This window comes from Ictalurus furcatus, chromosome 1 (genome assembly GCF_023375685.1).
Source record: "Ictalurus furcatus strain D&B chromosome 1, Billie_1.0, whole genome shotgun sequence".
Classification (NCBI taxonomy): Eukaryota; Metazoa; Chordata; class Actinopteri; order Siluriformes; family Ictaluridae; genus Ictalurus; species Ictalurus furcatus.
In genome coordinates, this window is record NC_071255.1 from 15388942 (window position 1) to 15414473 (window position 25532).

The 25532-nt window shown below is 38.7% G+C and overlaps 1 protein-coding gene across 5 annotated transcripts; it reads left to right on the forward strand.

Annotated features, from left to right (window-relative positions):
- Positions 1–468: 468 nt before the first annotated feature.
- trim33l (tripartite motif containing 33, like) lies at positions 469–25402 on the forward strand. Of its 5 annotated transcripts, XM_053628526.1 has the most exons (17): positions 469–1010; positions 4684–4760; positions 7812–7950; positions 10034–10151; positions 12060–12176; positions 12640–12754; positions 14212–14355; positions 15771–15882; positions 17201–18867; positions 19013–19076; positions 19211–19241; positions 19340–19457; positions 19666–19865; positions 20116–20218; positions 20621–20689; positions 22407–22541; positions 24777–25402. In XM_053628526.1, exons 1-17 carry the CDS (start codon positions 806–808, stop codon positions 25002–25004), a joined length of 3642 nt encoding a protein of 1213 aa, XP_053484501.1. In that variant the 5' UTR covers positions 469–805; the 3' UTR covers positions 25005–25402. The 5 variants fall into 5 exon arrangements, 4 of the variants coding, with proteins under 4 accessions (XP_053484501.1, XP_053484514.1, XP_053484524.1 ...); XR_008386282.1 differs by lacking the exons at positions 22407–22541; positions 24777–25402 and having other exon boundaries at positions 20048–20218; positions 20621–20645; XM_053628539.1 differs by lacking the exons at positions 469–1010; positions 4684–4760; positions 7812–7950 and having other exon boundaries at positions 10085–10151; positions 11360–12176.
- Positions 25403–25532: the final 130 nt, after the last annotated feature.

Genomic DNA, 25532 nt, shown 5'->3' on the forward strand with positions numbered 1-25532 from the left:
CCTGGACCCTGGAACTGTGAGGTGGAAATGTTTGCAGTAAATGTATTTAACATGCATATAAATTAATTGTACTTTCATTACCATGACACAAATATGGAAGGTAGAGATGCATAGGCATAGACAGTCAATCATTAGATACTTTATATAATATGATTTGACTGTCAGTCAAAATTTGCATTGGCAAATCAAAAAATGTGAAGTACTTGTCCATCATTTTATGCACCAGCCAATGGCATTTGGGAATCCTCAGTTATTGGCTAGTGACAAGATAAATTTTAGGTTAATTAACGGGGAAAAAAGATGGACAGCTAATATTAACATGTGACTGGATGATGCAAAAAGAGAATAATGGACACGAGCAATTACTTTGTTGGTTGATGCAAAACATGATTGACAGATTCGTCACACATATTCCCGCCCACCGTGGTTTCCGGGCTTCGGATGAAAATCAGATGTACGCATGTACACGAATGTTGCGCATGCGCGCTGTAAATCGTGCACGGGGAAACGGTTCGAATATCACAGATAGTTCTGTTCTCCGTAGTAAACGAAACTTTGCAACTAAACAGGTTTATGCTTGAATTAAGCATCGGCTTGCACTAGCTTAACCCACCATCAGCACTTTCTGACGTTACACCGAGCTTTCACGCGAAGACAGAAGCATTTTCAGGAGAAAGAGAAACAGGACGTGTGAAGATATGCCTTCGCAGCGGTCAACAGTAAAGTGAGCGGAAACGACTCCCTGGTTTATGAAGAATAGCGTTTCGGCGGCGGTTTATTTATTTTCAGGAGGTGTTGTTTTACGATGTCCGAGAGGAAGAAGGAAGAAATAGATGTTTGTGTTCAGAAAGGACGCACACACGCGTCCTCCCTCGCTGTAGAGAAAGCCGAGTCATGTGCTGTTTGCACAACAAAGCTAAGTTCAAGCGCGGAGCCCAAACTTCTACCGTGTCTTCACATGATGTGTAAAGCATGCATTGTAAACAACTCTGAGGACAAACACCCCAAAGGTAAACATCATGCTCGTGTTCATAACTCGAATTAGTAATCATTACTGTCTAATCTGAACCTGACAGCAGAGGCAACTGGTTTACACTTGGAGAGGAACCACCTCTAAAACTCCCACGACTTAGCATTGAATGATAAAAGAATGAATAAAAAGCCATCACATGGCTCAGGCACTTTCGTATTATTTTAAATTCATTTAAATGTGTTTTTACTAAAGTAGTATTTTAAAATTAATGTTTTATAAATACTATATATATCTAGCTATCTATCTATCTACTGACTTGTTAATGAAGTCATAAAATAAAAATAAGTTTGTACTAAAAAAAATTGTGTGCCTACAACTTTTGGACAGTACTTGTATGTACAGTTGTGCATACCGGTTTTTTTTTTTTTTTTTTTTTTGATGATAGTTGTTCATGAGTCCCTTGTTTGTCCTGAGCAGTTAAACTGTCCACTGTTCTTCAGAAAAATCCTCCAAGTCCTGCACATTCTTTGCTTTTCCAGCATCTTCTGCATATTTGACCCCTTTCCAACAGCGGCTATATGATGTTGACAACTGAGGGACTCGTACACAACTATTACAAAAGGTGCAGTCACTGATGCGCAATAAGGCAACATGATACATTAAGAGCCAAGGGGATGTAAACTTTTGAACAGGATGATCGGTGTAAATTGTTAGTATTTTATCTTCTGGGAGACATGTAACTATCTTATTTAGCGTCTGAAGGGTGATACTAAATGAAAAAAATCTTTAAACAAAATAATAACAATTTACACCGATCATTCAGAAAAAGTTGGGACAGAGGCAAAATAAGACTGAAAAGTTAGGGCCTGAAAGTTAGGGCATGTTCATCAGTGGCGATATCAGGGGTGTCCACTGCAACCCCGGACACCCCTGACATACGATTGGCCACCCCAACATTTTATTCGCTAATGGCAGTTGCTGATGCTGATGGACACCAACATCATTTCACCTCTTGTCTAAAGAAGAGTTTGTTTGTTTTTTGACGTTCTGGCAGCGCGTGCAGTTTTCAAATCAAGGATGAGCCGAGGATGAGAGAATATGATTGTAAGATACCGATGAAAAAGAAAACATATTTTAAGTAAGTTTTTAAGGTTTAGCATCAGGTTTGTTTGCTGAATAAATTTTATGAGACACTGTGTGAGTTAATAAGGCTCCAATAGGCTGCCTGTAATATTAAGACGGCACATATAAATGAGGCGATACAAGTGTGACTCAGTTTAGTTTACTTTTATTAAACAACATCCAACAGCCTTTAACACCGTCTGTGTCCCACAGCTTCATCTCTGTATCTCCGCCGATTCACCACCACACTGTCCCTATTAGATACACACACATCTCACTAACAGTATACATGGTACTCTCTGTATTACCAGATATAACCACACATATCTCTGTGCTACCATTACACTACCAGTTCATCAGATTAGAGAGATCGGTTTGCAATTTAGCATAACAATCCTTACACTTACATCTGTGCTAGTAATACACACATATACCGTGCAGTGTGTAAGTTACAGTATACACATTTTTAGCTAATGTGGCGGAAGTAGGTTACATCTGTCAGTGTTCAGAGTTAACATTTAGCAGTTTGAAATGGATTAGCTAGCTCAGTTACTTCAGTTCAGAGGAGGGCTAGCAATGATCAAACTGCTAACATAGACTGGTAGTTGATTTTAATGTACAGTTATGAAAATGAGGATTTGTAATTAAGATAAAAATGATGGTAATTGGTTAATTAGATGTAACCATAGACTGTCATATTTTTGCACAGGATCAGTTAAACATGAAAAGAAAGGGAGAGATATCAGTTCTTTTTAAAGAAGCACAAACAGGCGGATCAGGTGCAAACAGCCCTGTCTGCTTAATGCCTGCTATATCTAATTGCAGTGTGTGTGTATTTTTGTTGTTGTAGTAAATGTGAGTTTATTTGTGTATAAACTCAGTAGTTCGTGTAACAGACACACGCTACTGTATCTAATCTCCTTGGTGCTTAAGCTTTATTTTCTGAAAATATTTAGGATGTTCAACAGTTATCGACGCAAACAGTGACCGATTCTTTCCACTATGTGTGTATAAATCATATTATATCATACATACTACATTTTTTTAAATGTAAAAATGCATTTTTTTGTGGTGTTTAGGTGATGGATAGGTTTAGGGGATAGAAAATACAGTTTGTACAGTATAAAAAATCGTTATGGAAATTCCCCATAAAACATGGAAACCCAACATTGTGTGTGTATGTTTGTGTGCGTGAGTGTTTGTGTGGACCTCCGAAAGTAGCAGTGGCCACCCCATGTGTAAAACTCTAGTTCCACCACTGCTGTTCACACCGGGATGTTTCTCGCAGCGTTTTTTTTTGTGTTCACACCCAGGCATTAAATGCAGGCGACCTGCTGATTGAAAGTGCAAATTCACTCCCTGACAGTAGATGGCGCTTATTGAAAAGCAGAAATACCCTGGTACACAAGGTTCTGACATCCACTTATCACTGAGACCTTGGAAACCACTGTTGAATGTGCATGACCTTCGAACCCTCAGGCGGTGTGAGAAATCTTCATGTCACTGTGATAAATATAACCATATGGACTCAGGGGTACTTCAGAAAACCGTTGTTACTTAAAACAGTCAGCCACTTCATCCAGAAATGCAACCTGAAACTCTGTTACGCAAGGAAGAAGCCACACATCAACTCTATGCAGAAATGCTGCCGAGTTCTCTGGAACCGAGCTCATCTTAGATGGACCGAAAGACAGAGGAAACGTGTACTGTGGTCAGAGGAGTCCACATTTCAGCTTGTTTTCGAGAAAAACGGACATCGAGTTCTCCATGCCAAAGATGAAAAAGACCAACCAGACTGTTATCAGCAAAAGGTGCGAAAGCCAGCATCTGTGATGGTATGGGGGTGCATCAATCCCCACTGCATGGCTGACTTGCATATGTGTGAAGTTACGATTTACACGGAGGCATATATTGGGATTCTAGAGACACACATGCCGCCATCAAGGCAACGTCTTTTCCCAGGAAGTCCATGGTTATTTCAGTAGGACAATGCCCAGGCCTCATTTTGCATGTGCTACAACAGCATGGCTTCGTAGACACTGAGTGTGTGTTCTTGACAGTCCTGCCAGCAGTCCAGATCTGTTTCCTATTGAAAATATATGGCGCATCATGAAGAGGAGAATCAGACAATGCAAACAAGGCCATGAAGTCTGGTATCAAGCAAGAACGGGCAAAAATTCCACTTGCAAAACGGCAGCAAATTAGTATCCTTAGTTCTCAAATGATTAAAAAGTGTCATTAAAAGGTAGGGTGATGTAACACTCTGGTAATGCTTCTGTCCCAACTTTTTTGAGTATGTTGCAGGTGTTAAAATTTTTAATTTCTTTATATTTAAAAAAAAAAAAGAAAAGATACAATTAAGTTGATCAGTGAAAACATTGTAAATCTTTTCTTTGTACTTTTGGCAGTTAAATAAAGGTTCAAGAGAATTAACAAACCTCAGATTTTTTTTTTTATTGCATTTTAGAAAATTTATGGAAATGGTGTTTGTAGTTTTAATAATTATTGTTCAGGCTTGTTTTAAAGAAGCCTGGATGTTAGGTAGCTTTGTGGAATAGTGTTATTGATCAGATTCTCTCTTACTTTAGAATGTCCAACGTGTGGCCAGTCTTTCAACCTGCCTGAAGTTACAGATTGCTTCATTTTTGAGAACTCCGCCCCTAAGGTAAGCTCATTCATCTTATTAAAGTCTCTTCCGTGTGCATCCGTGTCCATGTTGTTTTCTGGAAGTATTTCATGACCTCAGTATTATAGGGTTGTGTGGCATTTTTGTCAGAAATTAGTTAACCTCATAAGCTCCACCACTGGGAGGTACTTTATTCTCCTGTGGTGTTATTTTTGTTTTCTTTTCGATTTTTTCAAAAGCTAAGCTTTTGGTATAATGTTTTAAAATGTATAAAGTTCTATCTCCAAACCCACAGATAAACTTGATTTTATAAGGTTCTGTCTGCTAGTCATCCATCATCCAGGATGAATGCAACATACTGTAGGTGGCAATCAAAATCCATGTTCTGTTTACACTCTCACAGAAAGACGCTTAAACGCTTAAGAAAGACACTTAACACACTTACTCAGTATGACGAGCCAAAGGAGAAAGAAACTTTTAGTTCTAAATGTTTTACATATACAGTCCCTGCTGAAACTATTGGCATGGTAAGGCCAATTTATTGTTTTTTTTCTGTAGACTGAAGACATTTAGGTTTGAGATCCAAAGATGAATATGAGAAGCGAGTTTAGAATGTCATCTTTTTTTCCATGGTTTTTATATGTAGATGTGTTAAATGACATGGAACATAGCACATTTTGTATCGGACCACCCAATTTGTAGGCGAGCAAAATATCGGAACATGCTGTGGACTAAAGTAGAGAGATGAGCCGCAAAAGTTCTGGAACAAAGTTTTATGGACTGATGAGTCCAAGGTTGACCTCTTCCAAAGTGATGGAAAGGCAGAAGTGTGGAGAAAGAAAGGATCTACTCATGGTCCAAAACATACAAGCTCCTCTGTGAACCATGGTGGAGGTAGTGCCATGGCTTGGGCTTGCATGGCTGCTTAGCGCTGCACAATTAATTGAATATTGATTTCAATTACGCTTTTGACTGCCCACGATTACATGAACATGATCGACTGCGATATTGACATTTAAAGTTCGTCCTCCGCTCATAGAAAACTCTGCTGCAAATCAAGCACTTCCTAAACTTACAGCCAGTCAACATAGAGTGGTGCAGGGATGACGTTTTTATATGTCAAAACCCGGAAACGAGTTAGCATTTTAGCGCTTCCGGTTCCATCGTCTCGAAGTCAGTAGGTTTTTTTAATTGGATTTTGGTTAAAACACTGAAATAAGGTCTGTGGTGAACACAAGCTCAAAATATTTTCAGAAAAAAGCTTTTACGTGTATTGAAAAAAAAAAAACGATTGTTTACATGTTGCTAAGTGGGACTACAGAGGTTGTCAGGGACATTAAACGTCATCATGCCGAACAGGAAAAAACTTTGCAGATAAACTGGCTCCGGTATGCTGTGCACAGTTCGTGGATGATCCACAGAGTAAATCCGTATTATGGAAAATGTTTTTAAATAAAGTTTGGAAAAATTGTTGGAAGCTTGGTGACGTTGAAGTCGAGCGACTGTTGTGTAGTTCGTTTATAGCATACGGTTAGCTTTTTATTTCTGGCGATCATATTTAGGTTTCAAACTTCATAAAAGTTGTGTTCATTTGTGAAAATTATCTTGATGGACAAAACGTGTTAGTATTGTAATCTTTTGTTGATCACAGAGATTATTTTTTGCAATAATCCAAAAGTCTATGGGAAAATCCTATTGGGTTTTTGTCAAGGGAACCAGTGTGATGCTAACTTCCCAGTTCCGGTGCAAAATGACATCATCCCCATGATGTAACTCACGATGGTAGCAGCAGAATGAATTCAGAAGTTTACAGGAACATTTTGTCAGCCAATTTATAGAGAAATGTATCTAAATTAATCGGGAAGAACTTTATCATGCAGCAAGACAGTAGCTGCGTTTACATGGACAACAATAATCCACTCTTAACCCGATTAAGACCATACTCAAATTAAGAAACTACCATGTAAACAGCAATTTTTACTTACCTTAATCTAATTAAGGTCATAATCGAAGTAAGCAATAATCTAATTAAGACAGGTGGAGTACTCCTGTTTTAGTCGCATTATGGACGTGTAGTAGTGACATGTAAAGACCTTAATCACATTATGAACGTCGTGTGGGAGTTTTCACTGCATTTTGCGACAGGACACGATCACACACGGCAGTTTTACGTTTTACGGCGAACACGAGAGTTCGGCTGTGTCCCAAATCACATACTTTCCTACTATAGGCCTGTAGTGGGGAAAAATACATGTATCTTGGCTACTATATAGACGGTAACTACGCGATTTGGGACACACCCACCGCTTCAAGCAGTTGTCTATTAGCATGTATAGCATGACAAATAATTAACTGCACTTAAAGTGTTCGTAAAAAAAATAAATAAAAACACCCAAAACTGTATACGGTACCATAACGAAGATGAACTGTATGTTGAAACGTGAAACTCTGGAGGGACGTCGGACGGCGTGGCGCGGTGATGTAATGACGCGGGCTGTTAATCTAATTATGTTCTAAAACATGTAAAATGGGAACATGACAGGAGTATTCTAAAAGCGACTCATGTAAACACCTTAATCACATTATTATCTTACTCAGGTTAAGGTCAATAATTGGATTACTGCTGTCCATGTAAACGTAGTCAATGATCCAAAACACACTGCCAACTCAACAGTACACTTTATCAGAGGGAAAAAAGTGGAAGGTTTTAGACTGGCCGTCAATCACGAGACCTTAACCCAAACTCCCTGAAGAGGAAACTGAAGGGAGAACCTACCCCACCCCCAAAGCAAACAACAATTGAAAGATGCTGAGGTAAAAGCCTGGAAAAGCTTCACCAAATATTATGTGTATCTGTTATCTGTTCCTATACTTTTGCTCACCTAAAAACTGGGGTCATCTGATACAAAAGGTTCTATGTTTTATGTTGTTTAATACATCTAGGAAATAAATACATACCAGGAAATAAAAGCTGAAATCCTAAACTCTCATTTCATCTTTTCTTCAAATTCTTTTTCTGGTGTCTAATTGAATTGGTTGGTCGAATCTCGGGTTGTAACTCTAAGCTGAACGCATTCTATCTCTCTGCAGTGTGGAGGATGTGATGAATCTGTCCTTAGTGGATGGTGTAAGGAGTGTGAGGAAGCTCTGTGTTCAGATTGTATATCAGCCCATCAGCGAGTGAAGGTGACGCGTAACCATACAGTCATACCACAGGAACCCCGATCAGGTCTGTAGATTCAAACAGTGCTCATGTAGAGTTCATTGAAAAATACAAACTCTGAATGTTTTATAAAGTGTTGATAAGGTGAACTTATCGGGTACTGTGACATTGGCCATGGTGTGTCATCTCACAAAATGTTTTGCAAAGCAGCTTGTAAACAATATATAATAGCTTCTAATTCAGCTGTTTGTCCTACACACATTGGGAAGGGCATCCAAGACCTGTACATATGAGAGCGGTCATTTGTTTAGATTTAAATTTCCGTATGAAATATCATTTGGATTTTAATTACTTGGTATTGTAATGCAGTTAAAAGGTATTGAGATAATATATAAGGTCTGATGCAATAATACTGTATAATATTGGTCAATCCTGTTATATGTATGAACTAGGGCCCAGCCAATACACAGTCCCTCAAGGATTTTGCAATCGCAGAAATGAATGCAAACTCAAGGAAACTCAGCAATATTCGGAGGAGCTTGCAATTTTTCAAAATTACCACAGCTTTGGGCCATGTGAAGTAATCACAGCGTGCCATGTGACGTCATCACAATGTGCGTTCAGCCGAAGCCGTCTTCGATTCATGTGCGTTGCACATGAATACAGCTGAAAGGTCCTATTTACCGACAAACATCACTGGGAAAGACCACGCAAAAGAATTTTGTGCAGTTGTGGTTTTGCCAAATTCAAAACAAATTGCATCACAATTTTTTTTAAAAAGCCACGACAAAATCAAGCTTTTTTTGGCCGCAACAATCACAAAACAACTCTGCGAAATCCTGTATGGACTGAATACATATTTTAAGGTGAAGAAATCTCAGTGGAAGCTGCAGAAAACTACTCCTCTTCATGTGCCTCGTGCGCTAACAGGATTGGTCTTTTTAGCATACATAGTTGCATAAGATTTCTTGGTAGATGTACATTGCTTACAATATACATAGTATAATATAGGTTGTTTGTGCCTCATGTAAAACACAGACTCATGGCTTGACCTCATTTCCTGTCCACTCTCACTCTTCCTTCCACTAGTGGGTGTTACACAATACACACATTTACAGTGCTAGGGTAATGCAGACTTAAACTGTGTTAATGCCTGATAATGGTGGGTCCTCTTTGAGGGGAGGCTTCAGTTATCCGCTTGGACCACTATGTTTATGAAGGATTCTTTGACTGGTGAAGCTCCATTTTCTCCTCTGGTACTCTGAGGATTTAACTTTTTTTCTGGCTGTGGGGGTGATGGTGGCATCTGTTTGAAGAATATCTGTTCCTTATCTGGCACCTTGACACTCATCTTCCCTTCTTTTATCTTTAAGGTGCCGTGTACACAACAATGTTTTCAGCTCAAAACGGAAAACTTTTTATGCGTTTTGGCTGTTCGTTTACACGACAACGGCGTTTCAGGGCCTGAAAACGCAAACTTTTGAAAACGGTTTCAAAGTGCAAGTTTTTGAAAACTATGCTGTTATCATCTCCGAGTAGACATACAAAAATGAGAATCTGTGAAGACGATGATGTCATGCGCACGTGCATGACGTGTTAAGTCTATAGGCATGCGCGCGAGACATTCAAAAGTACGATGGCGGAGTACTGGACTGTGTTTGTGCTGATCAAGGTTTTGAGTTTATTGACACTTCTCCAGTAAAGTGTAGATCTACTGCATCACTACTACGACCATCATTAGATAAGTCTAATGTTTATGATTACCTTCTCAAAACAGTGATTAGTATGGTCATGTTATAGATTTAGCCAAGTACCGTGTAGGTATATTAACTGATTTAAAGGCAAATACTGCTATCAACTCATTTAAAAGTAGCGAAGGAGGACATTACAGTGTTCACAGTGTGAGCGGCCATGTTGATTTGACGTGGCTCTGTATACGGGGAAGGAACTGGTTGTTGAGTAGACTACCCCAAGTTGATGGGTTGAAAATCGAAAGAGTATGTAAAATGATAGTCATTCTATTATAATCAAATGATTAATAGTAGGGACTAAAATTTCAGGAAATGAAAGTAATTGAACACAATATTTAATAGATTATAATGTTTAATTCAAGTCATGTTTGGTTGCTTAACATATTTTTCTTCTTTAGGCTTGAGTATAAGCTTGCGCTGTACTTCACACAAACAGGAGCGACTCAAGTTCTTCTGTGTCACCTGCAATCAGCTCACCTGTAGAGACTGTCAGCTGATTGACCACAGAAACCACAGGTACTTCTTTAGAGCAATACGCATGAAATGGTCCCCCTAATATAGGTCTTCGGTGTTCAAATCCCTCAGTTTTGGTTAAACAATTTGCTTATTAAGATGGTCTTAAACTCAGGGCTCAGTGGTTAAAGGCTCTGGGTTACTGATCAGAAGGTCAGGAGTTCAAGCCCCAGCACTGCCAAGCTACAACTGTTGGGCCCTTGGGCAAGGCCCTTAACCCTCAATTGCTCAGTTGTATAAATGAGATAAATGTATGTCGCTCTGGATAAGGGTGTCTGCCAAAAATGCCATGAATGTAAAAAAAAAATAAAATAAATTATTTTGATATCTCGTTACAAATGTAACATTTTTATTTTATGTTGAATACGTTATAAAACAACTGTTACCATGTTGTTGCCTATATCAAGGACAACAACAAGCCATCTTCTGGGCTTGTTAAGATAAAGAGTGAGGGTCAGCTGCAATGCCTGTCAGGTGTGCAGGCACGCAGTGTCCTTGCAATGGAAATGGGAATATGGTGGGGAACAAGCACAAGTTACTGGGTGACATGAAAACATACAGACTATGTATAGTTGGCCTTTTGTGTACATATAGTATGGCTCCAGAGCTTCTAGATCGGCTTGTGTAGGAACATTTTCCAGCACTATATCCCCTAAAGTCTCAAAAGGTAAGGTCAACAAAGGGTTAGAAAAGACACTTGTTATTGTTAATATAAACTCCATTTTCTGCCTGCTTGTGATGGTCATAAACCACCCTTTGAAGCTTACGTGAGCAAGTAAATCAAAGCAAATTTCTCTTTGCAAGATACCCTCAACCAGTATGGACCAACAGTCTACAAGAATCCATTCCACACTGCTCCAGCAGGGGGCAAAGATTGTCTCTCCAGGATGGCAAAGGACAAAAAGTTATTCAAACCTTTGCTGTTATATCAGAAGAAAACACTTTCCTTTTAAACATCCAAAATAAAAAGATCTTTTTTTTTTTCATTTAGTACCACCCTTCAGAAGCTACATAAGATATTTACATGTTTCCCAGAAGACGAAATAATAACAACTTGCACCCATCATCCTGTTCAAAAGTTTACACCCCCAGCTCTTAATGTATTGTGTTGCCTTCTTGAGCATCAGTGACTGTTTGCACCTTTTGTAATAGTCGTGTACGAGTCCCTCAGTTGTCCTCAATGTAAAAAGATGGATCTCAACATCATATAGCTGCTGTTGGAAAGGGGTCAAATATGCAGAAGATGCGGGAATGTGCAGGTCCTGGAGGATTTTTCTGAAGAACATTGGGCAGTTTAACTGCTCAGGATAAACAAGGGACTCATGAACAACTGTCACAAAACAAAACAACAGTCATGGATCATTCAGGTAACAACACACAGTGTTAACAACCAAGGGTACTTTTTTTTTTTTTAAACTGTTTCATTTGTGTAAATTCAGTTGTTATTATTGTGTCTTGAGAACTATATGTAAACATCTGCTATGTGAAATAGTTTATTCAGGGTGGTATTAAATATAAATAAAAAACAAAACACAATTCTAATGATCCCTCATATTTTTTAATTAACATTTTGCAGATTCTGAAAGGGGTATGTAAATTTATGAGCACAACCGTATGTGAATTCTAAGTGATTCAAGATTACATGGAGAACAATTTCTTCAGCAGCTCTGTCTGTCATTGTGAGATTTTTCTATGGCTACAATGATGCTTCAGCAAGTCTGTTTTCTGTGATTACCAATGACAGTTGTGCATTTATAAACAGGTTGGTTCTGTCTGGTCTGCTGATACTTTTGTAGTGAAAGTTTAAGAATCTCTTTCAGGGTTGTGGTACGCCACCCCAGTTATCTAGAATATCCATTGCTGCTACTTCTCAAAACAAAAAAACTTTTACTCTTTGACTTTTCCTGTCAGTTTTTTGTTGCTGGAGGAAGCGGTGGTTTCTCAGAAAGACGAGCTCATGAAACTGCTGGACAGCATCAGAGAGCAGAAAAACAGTATGAGGGCCAGGCTGCAGGATCTGGATGGAAGGTAATACTCAACTCTGTTATCCTGTATGATATTCAGATTAAAGGATTTGCAAGGTCATCTTTATTCAACAGAAAAAAATTGACAAATATTTAATATTAATATGTGCCTCAAGACGCTTAACTCTTTGGAACAACAATGGCATAAGTGGACAGAAAAGAAAAAAAATACAAAAACAAACTTGTATTATAACATAAATGTTGCATCATTGCATTTATGTGTTTATAATGTAATAAACATTCAGGTTTCTGACTGAATGCTAAATTATTAGCAGGTGGTAAAAAGTTTGCCTTCAAGCAAAACCATCTGCGATAATTACAAGAAGAGAGATATGAGTATAAAACACTTTGTGAAAGCAGCATTGCCATGATTATAATACTGCATTGTATCAGTCTGGGGAATGTTTAACATTGGGAATAACAAAAATGATTCCCAGTCAGCTAATGTATGTGTTTTTCTGAGGTAGATTGAATGCCATAAAGGAATTAAAGGCATTGACACAGAAGCAACTGCATAATGCGCTGAAATCCCTGTACGCCTCTCTGGTGATACGATGTCGTCAGCTGTCTAAGGAATTGGAGGTAGTGGCACGGTTTTAATTCCATCGGTTTTCTTTTTTATAGTTAACCATGGGCCATAATTGGTTATAAATTATATGAATTTTGCTATGATTGTGTTTGAATTTGTTTGGAAGAGCATGCATTTCAATATTGCTTATTCCAAGGTCATTAGGGTCTTTATATAAAGGAACATTTGTTCAGAAAAGCAGGATTCTCTTACTGCATTCTGCAGTCATTCAACTGCAGCAAGACACCTGGAGTGCTCCAAAGTAATGTAAGCCCACAATAACAGTAACAAGCAAGAGACAAAGCTTTCATCATTTGTTGTAATCGGACTCTTTTCAAGTTTTGACCCTCCTCATCAAAATTGCTTTTAGATAAGCCCTTAAGAAGCTCAGTTAGGCAGTCAGGTACTCTTCCATATTATCGTATTAATCAGTGTGGCCTTTTACTGCAGACTTATACAACAGATAAAAGTAGTGCCTGATTGTGTTGTGGCATGCGTTATTTCTAAGAACTAGAAAAACCGTATAATACAATATTAATGCTCTGTTATGCCGTGAATGCACAAAATGTAAACAGCACAAGGCTATATTTAAGCCATTAGACATACTGCAGCTTGGTGGGTACTTGCTTCAGTTAAAATTTGATAACACTTTGTGTTGGTGCTACTGAGAACTTTTTTGATCATATACAGTTTTAACATGTTCATAATAATCAGACTGTCAGTATGGACATTAGCATATTAAATTTACTAACCTAGTTCATAAAAAAGCACAGAAATAAATGTGCCTTCCGCTGTCTACGGTGTACTTGCCAAACGGCAATTGTTTAAGGACACTGTTAGATTTCCATGTATCTCAGGAATCTCATATTATGTCTTTCAGATCTTCCATCATGCCTTCCAGCCTTTTTTACTTCTACTTCTATTAACTTTTAGAAAGTGTGGTTTACCGTAGAGCGTTCAGGCCTGGGGGGTCTAAGATGAACACACACTGACACATGCATGCTCACAGAGACATCCCAGTTTATTTATGCAAAACAAGAGTATTTATATACATAGATAAGAAGCAGTGCGTGGACGGTTTCTACTGGTGCAGGTGCCAGACAGATAGACAAAACACACAGCATACTACGAAAATAAGTCTTTTCAAGATATAAAAAATACATGTCAACTATAAGAAAGATGGCAGTTGATCAGCTTATTTAAAGAGGTAATTAAATGAATACATTCATCATAGGTATTTGATAGCACAGAGACACACAAACAGAAACTATAACCCAGTATTCCCCGTATCCAAGGTGTCTTAACAGTTCATAATATGAGAGTACGTGATATAAGAGAATTTCCTTTCAGACACTGTGTCTTTGTTTTTGTAATAAAGAAAATATGTACATGGGTGTAAAAGTGTGATCGAGAGAGAGACACACTAATGCACAACTCATATGAATCATTTGGTACTTTTGGTTCTTTGAAGGATTTGTGTGATGAAGAGGAGAAGAGCCTGAAGGTGATGAAGACCAGTCTGAAAAAGCTGGAGGATAAGCAAGAGTACATCACTGCCTTCATTCATAAAATACTGAGCACTGAGGGGCAGTGTATCCTGCAGCACAAGATGCAAGTATGGTTGGTTTCTTTTATTTTTATTTTTTTTGCCAGGAATACTCTGAATTTGTTCCGTCTGTCTGAGTTGCATACTGCTTCATACACTGCCTGGGCAAAAAAAAAAGTCGCTGTTTGGATTTAAATAAGCAAATACTTAAGAGCACATGATTGGATCATTATTGCAGTGATGCAGTTTCCCATGTCTTAAACAACCATGTCGGAAGATGTATCCCATGCTCGTGGAAAAGATGTTACTGTGTTTCAGAAGGGGCAAATTATTGGCCTCAAGCAAAGAAAACAACTGAGGAGATTGCTGAAATCCCTGGAATTGGGTTAAGAACTGTCCAACACATTATTAACACCTGGAAGGAGAGTGGTGTACTGTCAACTTTGAGGAAGAAATGTGGTAAAAAAAATCAATGTTCAAAATCTTGAATGATCGTGATCTGAGATCTTTAAAACGTTTGGTGAAGTCAGTATGAACAGTTTGAATGGACAGTAGAACTCATGGATATGTTTAATAGTGAAAGTAAGAGCATTTCCACATGCACAATGCAATGTGAACTTACAGGATTGGGACTAAACAGCTTTGTAGCCTAATCAGTGTGAGGATCATCAGATAAAAACGACTTCACTTTGCTAGTGAGCATAAACATTGGACAGTGAAGCAATGGAAAAAGGTCATGTGGTCCAGTCCAGATTTACCCTATTCCAAAGCGATGGGTGTAGCAGGGTAAGAAGGGAAGCACATGAAGTGATGCACCCATCATGCATAGTGCCTACTCTCCAAGCCTCTAGAAGCAGTGTTATGGTCTGGGGTTGCTGCAATTGGTCAGGTCTGGGCTCAGCAACATTATGCAGCAATAAAATTAAATCAGCCGAGTACCTGAATGTATTGAATGACCAGGTTATTAGATAAATGGATTTCTTTCTTCCCTGACAATGCCAAGATTCATCGAGCTCAGATTGTGAAAGAGTGGTTCAGGGAGCATGAGGAATCATTTTCACACATGAATTGGCCACAGAGTCTTGACCGTAACCCCATTGAAAGTCTTTGGGATGTGCTGGGAAGATTTTACAGAGGGGTTCGACTCTCCAGTACTCAATACAAGATCTCGCTAAAAATTAATTCAACTCTGGATGGAAACAAATGTCAGATTGTACAAGGTTGTCAAAACAATGCCACGATGAATACACGCAGTAATCAAAGCTAAATCTTTTGCAACTAAATTTTAGTGTGCGTGACTTTTTTGGGTTGTTTTTTTTGGCCAGGCAGTGTATGATAACTTGTTCTGTGTGGCAAGGACTGCATGTTCTAGTGAAACAAAAATGGTTGGTGGGGCTCTTAGCTGGAAAAAGGAAAATGCACTAGTGAGCTGGTTACTGTCTTTTTATAGTTTAGGCAAATTGCATCTCTGCTTTCCTCATTAGATCGAGAAATGGGCACAGAGGGTTCTGTCAAAGAAGAAATTTCTCCCTGATACTGTGATTCAGCTTTCACTCTCACTCAATGAAAACATCTGCCATAATATTAAGAATTTTGGTAAGTAATTACATTTAAAAAAAAAAAAAAAAGTTTTTTCATCTCTGCTACAGCATAAAATCATTATACAACTCAGTTCAAAAAAGTTGGGACAGTATAGAAAATGCAAATGGAAAATGTTTGAGCGCTGCAAAATCCAGTCAGGTGAATTCTGCTATTTCACTTCGCATTCTGCTGCTGTGATGGATCTTGTTAGGAAACCAAATGTTACATCGGTGATCTGGGAACATTTTGGATTTGTGCCTAACGAGAGAGGTGAACCAATAAATTTGGATGAAGCCATATGTCGGTTTTGTTGGGGGGGAAAAGGCATGTCACCCAGCCGAGTTTTTAAAAATTTTATTTAATATTACGCTTTTTAACATCATATTTACGTTACTGTCCAATGGTATTTCTTTCAAAGTTTTATAGGTGTGTGATATACTACACTTACATACTACAGAAATAAAGTATTTGTCAGAGAAACTGTGAAAGTGTTTAACTCCATCTCTTTATTATCCACTAATTCTCCTTCTCCCCTGCGAGCAGTCACAATACTGTATCCCACTGTGCCCTCAGTCTGTTTCTCATTGCAACAGCATAACACAGGATGGCAGCATATGTTGCTCCAAAATGTGTACATATCTTTCTGCATTAATGGTGCCCTTACAGATGTGCATGCCCTTTACGCACCAAGATTTGACAGGATTCCTTTAATCTTTTAATTATATTGTGCACTGTAGAGGGTGAAATACCCAAAATCCTACTAATTTGTCTTTGGGGAATGTTGTTCTCAAAGTGTTGGACTATTCGCTGATGCATCTGTTGGCAGATTCGACCCATCCTTGCTCTTGAAGGACTAGGCCTTTTTTGAGGCTCCTTATATACTATGATTAGACGATTGCCTCACCGGTTTCACATCACCTTATTATTTCAATTTGTCATATTGCTATTAGTCCTAAATTGCCCCTGTCCCAAATTTTTTGGAACGTGTTGCATGTATAAATTTCAAAATGAGCGTTTATCTTCAAAAAAAAACCCCAAAAAACAACTATGCAGTTGATTAGGTAAAACATCAAATATCTTGTCTTTATATGTCTAAATACAAGTCAAAGCACTTTTACAAATCACTCCTCTTTGTTTTTATTAGCATTTTCCATACTGTCCCAACTTTTTCGGAATTGCGGTTGTAATTGTGATTCTTGTCTGTCAACCAGCCTGATTTGTTAAAATTAACATATGTGTATAACTTATGATTCAGAGCCTTGCCAGTGCTTGGATTAGAGATTTTGTTGAAGTCAACATTTTACTTATTTATTTATTCTTTTTTTTCCTCCAGCCTCTTTTAAGGTGACTAGAGTTCCTCTTACTGCCAAAGGAAAATACAACGGCAATAAACCTAAAAATGCACCCAAAGAAGCAGACAAACGCCCCTCAGGATTAAATTCAGAATCTGGTGCAACTCGGTCAATATCTAACATTACATCCTTTCAGGCTACAGCCCATTCGATGTCCCAGGCTGTCTCTGATCGTCCTCAGTGTGGACAGTCTGAGTCAGCCTCATCAGAACCACTGCAACCCACCCAAGACTTAACAGACATTATAAGCTATACTAGTTCTTCCTCTGTCTCCCCTAACGTTGCTGCTCCCCAAACCACTCAGAGCAACACGGCTCAGTATGTAGTTGCTCAGGTGGGCCAGCATTTGCCTCAGTCCATCTTACCTCAACCCTCAAAGTCACAGCAGATCTTCAGAAGTCTGTCTCACCCTCTTCAGTCTACATCTCTCTTTCACTCCAGCTCTTTTCCTGGCACTGTAATGCCTCAGGTTGTGTTACCACAGTCTCAGTCTGGTGTTGTCCTTGCTGCAGCAGCTCCTCCAGGCCTTTCTTCCTGTCCCTCTGTCATGGTCCACACAGCCTCATTCCAGTCTTCTCACTTTAATAGCTTAACCAATACCCAGTCTCACTCTCTCGCCAGTAGCCAATCTGTTCCCTCTATTATCACCTCATCTCCTTTGGCTCAGTCTAGTCAGGCCATGTCTAACCCTCACCCATCTACTATGAATTTTTCATCTAACCATAAACAGCAAAGCCTTCCTCAGTCTCAGGCAGTTTCAGGTCAGTCTTTTCCATCTAAAATTGCTCCCACTAAGAAATCCCTGTCTTGCACTCAGGTTGTCTCCAACACTCAGTCTGTCAATCTGCAGCCTTCTCAGTCTGCTGACACTCAATCCAATCATTTACAGTTCACTCTACTCAAAGTACCAAACAACATGGCTTCTCCCAACTCTAGAACAGGTTGGAAATTCTACCAATACACTCCTGTCTTGACTGCAAATAAGGGCACCACTCTCATCCGTCTACCCCAGCCAACAAAACACATCTGGGTAAGAGATGATAAATCATCGCACCTTACGTCGGGTAACATGTCTTGCCCCCAGGCTCCCAGCCACACAGATTTACCAGTCAGCAGTAATAAAGAACTGGATCCCCCAGTGTCCAGCACGCCTTCACTCCCTGCTACTCCAATTCCCAGTGCGTATTGTAACGCAGGTCAAATAGAGTGTGCCACTCAGACCATCAAAATGCCAACCTGTGAGCTCCCAGTGAAGGCTCCAGCTGATTCTGTTTGTGAGGGAGATATGAGTGTTTGCAGCAGGGCTTCTCCAGTTGCTGAGGAAGCAGACAGTAGCCTGCCTACTTCCACTGTGCCAGAAAAAGACACAAAGAACTCAGAAGAACTCTCAGCGGTGCATCAGCCACGTGATCCTCATTCCACTACCTCAATCAAAGACTGCTCTTCTAACCAGATCTCCCTTACTCGATCTGAATCACCGCTGAAGAGCATATCAACTCTGTCCTCCACAGGAAGCCCCTCAACTAAGCACTGGCTCACAGGCCTGCCGTCGTCCTTTAGAGCGATTCTTACCAGTGAAATAAAAGTGCCTTCTGAGGATGCTTGCTCCAGATCTACCTTAGAACACGCATCTCCCCCTAATGCAAAGGTTATAAATATCATGAAACTACTCAACTTCATATTAAACAGCATATTATATTGAGTCTGTAATTGTAGTAGTCTTTACAAATAGTCTTTTTCATGTAATTTAATAGTCTTTAATTGACTTAAGTCATGTTTTTCTACGCTTCTAGATGGACGATGATGAGAAGACTGATAGTGATTCTGAACTGGTGAAAGGGATGGATGACACAGAAGGTGAGACTATTTTTCACACATTCCACTATCAGTTTGTCTTTGGACACATCACTTTCATCAGTATGTGTGTTTTTTTGTTTTGTTTTGTTTTTGCTGCACTTACCTTTTATTTCTTTTTCCTTCTGCTCTTTCAGAGGAACCCATATTAAGAGACGACAACAATAAGTATGTCTGCTTATGTTCTGCACTTGTGTACAAGAATCATTTTTCACAAAGCACAATAATGTCCAGCTTGCAGCTAATTAATATCTTCTTTTTCGCAGGACTCTGCTTGTATCGCTGCACCGCTTGCCCATCTCAGGATCTTCTCGGTCTCAGTTTCGAATAGTTCCCAGTAGCCAAAAGGATGAAATGTTGCTTCAGGAGATAGATGAAAACCAGGTATGCCCTGCACTCAGCTGTGTGTTTGTAAAGGTATATTTGAGCATAGCTTATGCACACATTTTCCCCCTGAAGCGATAAACTTCAAATCTGAGTGTAATCACTGCTGTTTGTGAATCGTTTTCACACGTGAGATGCAGCCACCAAGATTTACGTCCACCTAAACGATATTTCAGTAAAAATGTAGCTTGTCATGTTGCACTTATAGTCAATCCAGAGATGTCTCAGGATCACTGCACCGCCAGCTGCTGCTTCACCCTCACCGTCCTGCAGTTCCGAACGTTTCCTGCAGGCTGACGTACTGGACTGTGCTGTGTGTCTCTCCGCTGGAGCTTCACTGCAGTGTGCAGAATGTGCTAGAAGCTTTCATACCAGCTGCCACGTGCCGCCAATCATTTTCAATCCCATGTAAGATGAAAATCTTGCTCTAGGTCTATACTATCATATTTTACTCTAATACTCTACTAACTTTAACAGTATATCAATAGAAGTCTCTAGTAGTGGTGTCTTACTGTGAATGCTAATTACAACAACCTCAAGAGATGCTTCAAGTGGCATTTGACTGATTTATAGCATTGCATGCTCTACAGATTCTAAGCAGTTGGTTATTTAGTCCAAAAAAAAACCCAACAAAAACCTCTGAGTGTGTTCTGTACAGTGCGACGTGGGTATGCTCCCTGTGCCAGGATGTGTTGGATGATACCGACCCATTCAGTTGCAACAGACTTAAGGAACCGTACCTAAGTCTGTCGGACCAGAGGGTAAAACAATACACTTCACACATGCTCAAGTACAAACGCTCAAAAACACCAACTGCCAGAAATGAAGGGCTTGTGTTTGAGTCATGAAAATGAAACCTTGATGGGGATGTCCAATTTTATTCGGAAAGGGCTACTGTGGGTGCAGATTTTCATTCCAAGCAAGCAGAAGCCACACCTATTGAAAGCCACGCCCAACTGATTAAACGGCTGGCATCAGATGTGGTTCCTGCTTGACCGGAATGTAAACCTGCACCCACACCCACGGTCGTTTCCAGATAGGATTGGACACCCCTGCATTAATATATTTCAAAAGGCTAAAAAGAAATATAAAAAATATACTGCAGAATGAGTGCATATCTTCATTTTTGCTTCATTTTCTTTGTTGTCGACTTTGTTTTCCAGAGGTGTGAGCAACTTTTGCTCACTCTAATGTGTGAGAATCATAGCTACCTGCTCTACAAAACTATTAAGGTATGAACTTCACTCCAGTTATTTAAGCTCACAACTGTCACTTAGTTTGTACCACAGAAGTAGACATAAGCTTGTTTGGCTGAATGTCATTTACATGCAGTGCCATCCACTAATATTGGCACCCTGGTAAATATGAGCAAAGGCTGTGAAAAATTCTTTATTGTTTAACTTTTTGATCTTTTGTTAGAACAAATCATAAAAATACTCTGCTCTCATAGATATCAAACAATTGCAAAGACAACACAGGTTTATCCCCAAAAGATCTTATATATATTATAAAAATATAGGTTTGCAACAATTATTGTCACCCCTATGAATTCATATGAGAAAAATATATTTGAAGTATATTCCCATTGATATTTAAAACATTTTTAGTACACCTGGGTGAAATTGTTCAGTCATGACTTCCTGTTTCACAGGTGTATAAATATGAGGTAACACATAGGCCAAATTCCCTTAGTCATTCATAACAATGGGTAAGACCAAGGAATATAGCTGTGATGTGCAGCAAAAAGTTGTTGAACTTCACAAAATGGGAAGTGGCTATAAGAAAATAGCACAAGCATTGAAAATGCCCATTTCCACTATCAGGGCAATAATTAAGAAGTTCCAGTCAACTGGAAATGTTATGACTCAACCTGGAATTGGACGTGTCTATATTGTCTCAACGCACTGTGAAGAGGATGGTTCGAGTGGCCAAAAAATCTCCAAGGATCACAGCTGGAGAATTGCAGACGTTAGTTGCATCTTGGGGTCAGAAAGTCTCCAAAACTACAATCCGAAGTCACCTACATCACCACAAGTTGTTAGAAGGATTTCAAGAAAAAAGCCTCTACTCTCATCCAGAAACAAACTCAAGTTTGCCAGACACTACTGAAACTTTGGATCGGGTTCTATGGTCAGATGAAACCAAAATAGAGTTTTTTGTTAATAAACACCAGATTTGGTTTTGGCACACATAGAGAGGTAGCCATATGGAAAAGTACCTCATGCCCATGGTTAAATATGATGGTGGCTCTTTAATGTTTTGGGTTGTTTTTCTGTCAGAGGACCTGGAAATTTTGTTAGGATGCATGGCATCATGGACTCTATCAAATATTAACAGATATTAAATGAAAACCTGACTGCCTCTGCCAGAAAGCTTAAAATGGACCGTGGTTGGATCTTCCAGCAGGACAGTGATCCAAAACATACATCAAAATCAACACAAAAATGGTTTACTGACCACAAAATCAAGGTCCTGTCATGGCCATCCCAGTCCCCTGACTTGAAACCCATAGAAAACCTGTGGGGTGAACTGAAGAGGAGAGTCCACCAGCGTGGACTTCAAAATTTGAAGGATCTGGAGAGATTCTGTATGGAGGAATGGTCTCAGATCCCTTGCCATGTATTCTTCAACCTCATCAGGCATTATAGGAGAAGACTCAGAGCTAGGGAGGTAGCAAAAAGTAATGACTAAAATGGTGCCAATAATGGTTGCACACCTATATTTAACAAATATTTTTTGTGTTAAACCTATTTTGTTTGAAACAGTTTGATATCCATGAGAGCAGAGAATTTTTTTGTGAATCTTTTGAACAAAAGATCAAAAAGTTAAACAGTAAAGACAAATTTTCACAGTCTTCTTTGATCATATTTACCAAAGGGTGCCAATATTATTGGAGGGCACTGTATTTTCCTGCAAATTGTTAATATAATTGTTTGTCTACCCATCAAGCAAAATGGAGGATATGTGAAATTTAACTTAATTGTTGGACGGCTGTTGGGGAAACGCAGCCCTCCCTACCGCTCAGCAGCTGAAATGGTGTCGGACCTCTGGGCTCTTTTTGACAAACTGTCATCAATCTCCAAGGTACGAAAATATGTTTGAGAACTTAAGGAATAAAAAAACATGTTGTTATAGGAAAATAATCAGCAGTGTGGTGGTGTCATATGGCCTTATGTGACGCATTTGATTATTTTTCAATAACAATACAATTTATATACAATTAAGACAATTGATATAAATTAAAGAACAACATGTCATTGTTTAATGTTGTGAAGCGTTTACAGAACGAGGTTCTGTTATCACTATAAACAATTATTTCATCACCAGCCTCTCTTTTTTTTCTGCCTCTTGAAATTAATAAGACAAAATGGTGTTGTTCCAAAAAACCTGAAAAGCCCGCCATCCTAACAACTTTTCTGTAACCAGTTTTATGTCTGACTGTTGCATGGACATTGGAGAATCCTTCCAAAAAATGATATATAATGCTATATCTTTTCACAGAAATCATAACCATATTGGTGATTACACATGCATTAAAAAGGTTTCTTTTCATGTGGAACATCCAGCATAGTAGTCTCTAGGTTGTTATTATACATCTGATAATGTATCAGAAACTAATGTCGGAGCCATATTATTCTAGAAAACACCAATTGAAAATGAACATTCAACAACGCTGTGGTAGAAGCTTTATTAATCAGAACATACGTGATTTTACCTGAATTGGCAAAATTACACTTGCATGAAATTGCCTTTCGCAGTGATGTTTGTTGGTAAATGAGACCTTTTAGTTGTACTCATGTTTGACGCATGTGAATCAAAGAGGGCTTTGGCTTGTGATGACATCACATGATGCGTCTTGGCCCAAATCTGCAGAAAAATCTGTAATGCTGAAAAACTGCAAACTCTTCTGTATATTGCAGAATTTGCTTGATTTTGCATTCATTTCTGTGATCTCAAAATCACAGTAATGTGAAAAAATAAGTACACCTCATGGAAATTGTTGGCTTTTTTGATGTATTTGGATAGGCAAACATTTGACCATCTTTGAAACAGTGCCTATTAATAAAGTTGATATACTTGAACAAAACCACAAGGAAAATGAGCTTTTTCAATCATTTATTCAACAGAAATATCGATAGATGTGATATTCTTTTTTGGAAAAAGTAAGTACACCCTTGGCCTTAGAAGTTAGTATTGCCCCCTTTAGCAGAAATAACTTCTTGTAAGCATTGTGCATAATTGTCCAACAGTCTTGCTGGAATTTTTCACCACACTTGCATGCAATATTCTTTCAGTTGCAAGATGTTTGATGGTTTTCTTGCATGTACTGCCCCCAAATCCCCCACAACATTTCAATGGGATTCAAATCCGGGCTTTGACTAGGCCATTCCATAACCCTCCATTTCTTCTTTTTGAGTCATTCCTTGGTGGATCTGCTAGTGTGCTTAGGATCATTATCCTGTTGAAAGGTAGACTTTTGGTTCAACTTCATCTTTCAGACAGATGGCCTCACATTATCTTCAAGCACTCTTTGATATGTTTCAGAATTCATAGTTGAATCAATAAATGCAAGCTTTCCAGTCCCTGAGACAGCGAAGCAACCCCAAATCATAACATTTCCACTACCGTGCTTGACAGTTGGAATGAGGTGCTTCTCCTGAAAAGCTGTCTTTTTTCTGGTCATTTGTAGATGATTTTCCTTGCAGTGGAATGATGTATTTCAAATAATTTGGAGATCTTTTTAAATCCCTTGCCAGACTCCTAGGCATCCACAACCTTTTATTCTGAAGGCCTTACAGAACTCTTTAGATCTTGGCATGATGACACCACACACCTCAATAACAAAGGGAACACCAGACACTAGATATGAGAGGGGTATAAATAAGACATGTTCCACCTGCACTCCCTAAGCAGCTTCTTCTCACTGGCACACAATCTTGATCCTAATTTTATGTATTTGAAGGTGTGATAAATGTTGGGGTGTACTTACTTTTTCATGTGTCTGCTCTGATTTTTGTTCATTTAAATTGTGAAAATTACTACAAAAAAAGTACATTTTATGTCATTTGATAGAGCATATCACATTTATTAATATGCACTGTTTCAAAGAGGTGCAAATGTTTGCTTGTCTAAATATATTTAAAAAAATTAAAAAACACAAAAAAAAAAACATTTCCATGTAGTGTACTTATTTTTTCATTTGACTGTACATGCTATTAGACTTAATCATGCTGCTACATACTAATTTGAATTTGTTTCATATAAATGTATACTGTCAAATTTCCCACCATTTAAAGTATGCAAAATATTTATGTGCAGAAGAAAGACTTGGTTGTCAAGCTCCAAAGCTCATTCCAGCAGCGACTGAACGTATCATTTGGGAACAGCCTCCATGCTTCTCTGCTGAGACCTCTGAGCAGTGCAGACCAGACGGGGGCACCAGAGACCGAGCCTGATCGAGAAAAGGTCAAAAATACTCTCAAGAGGATGAGGGAGTTTATAGCTGCAAACTGTACTGTAGTGGCAAAGAAAGCCCAGACTGAGTGAAGGACCTGCAGCATTTTGCAAGGATAAGATGATTAGTATTTTACAAAGACATCTGTACATCTCTGTATTTCTATTTTTCTATTCTATTTATTATTTCTTTGTAATTATTTTCTATAAACAAATCCAAGAATGTACATATTGCTTTATTGCCATGGGTAATAAAGGTTTGGGTTCTACATTTTGTTTACTTGCTGTAGAAGTATCTGTTTCTATGTCGGCCTACCACTTCACAGACTGAATGTAGGCCATATATACTGGTGTATTTATTTAAGGCTTTCGTGGCAGGAAAAATAGGGATTTATTTTTTTTGTGTTGAATCAAAGTTCAATAATGAAATAAAGTTTCTTTGTTAAATCTGTCTTTTGTCAACACTGTTTATGTAGTCTCGTGTAATAGCTGCTCTACATTAGTGGTCATTGTAAGGTGTGCCATTAACAAGAATGCGGTTCCATTACATAGATTCATATTTCAATACACCACATTAACACTGCATTTGTATTTTGGACAAATTCAGTTGCCTGAGAGGTT

What these genes read in the sequence shown, in the direction of transcription:
- trim33l (XM_053628526.1), top strand. Translation starts at nt 806, where the DNA reads ATGTCCGAGAGGAAGAAGGAAGAAATAGATGTTTGTGTTCAGAAAGGA. An exon ending in TGAGGACAAACACCCCAAAG is followed by an intron (nt 1,011 to 4,683) that starts GTAAACATCATG and finishes CTCTTACTTTAG; the next exon opens with AATGTCCAACGTGTGGCCAG. An exon ending in CCAATCATTTTCAATCCCAT is followed by an intron (nt 19,866 to 20,115) that starts GTAAGATGAAAA and finishes TGTTCTGTACAG; the next exon opens with TGCGACGTGGGTATGCTCCC.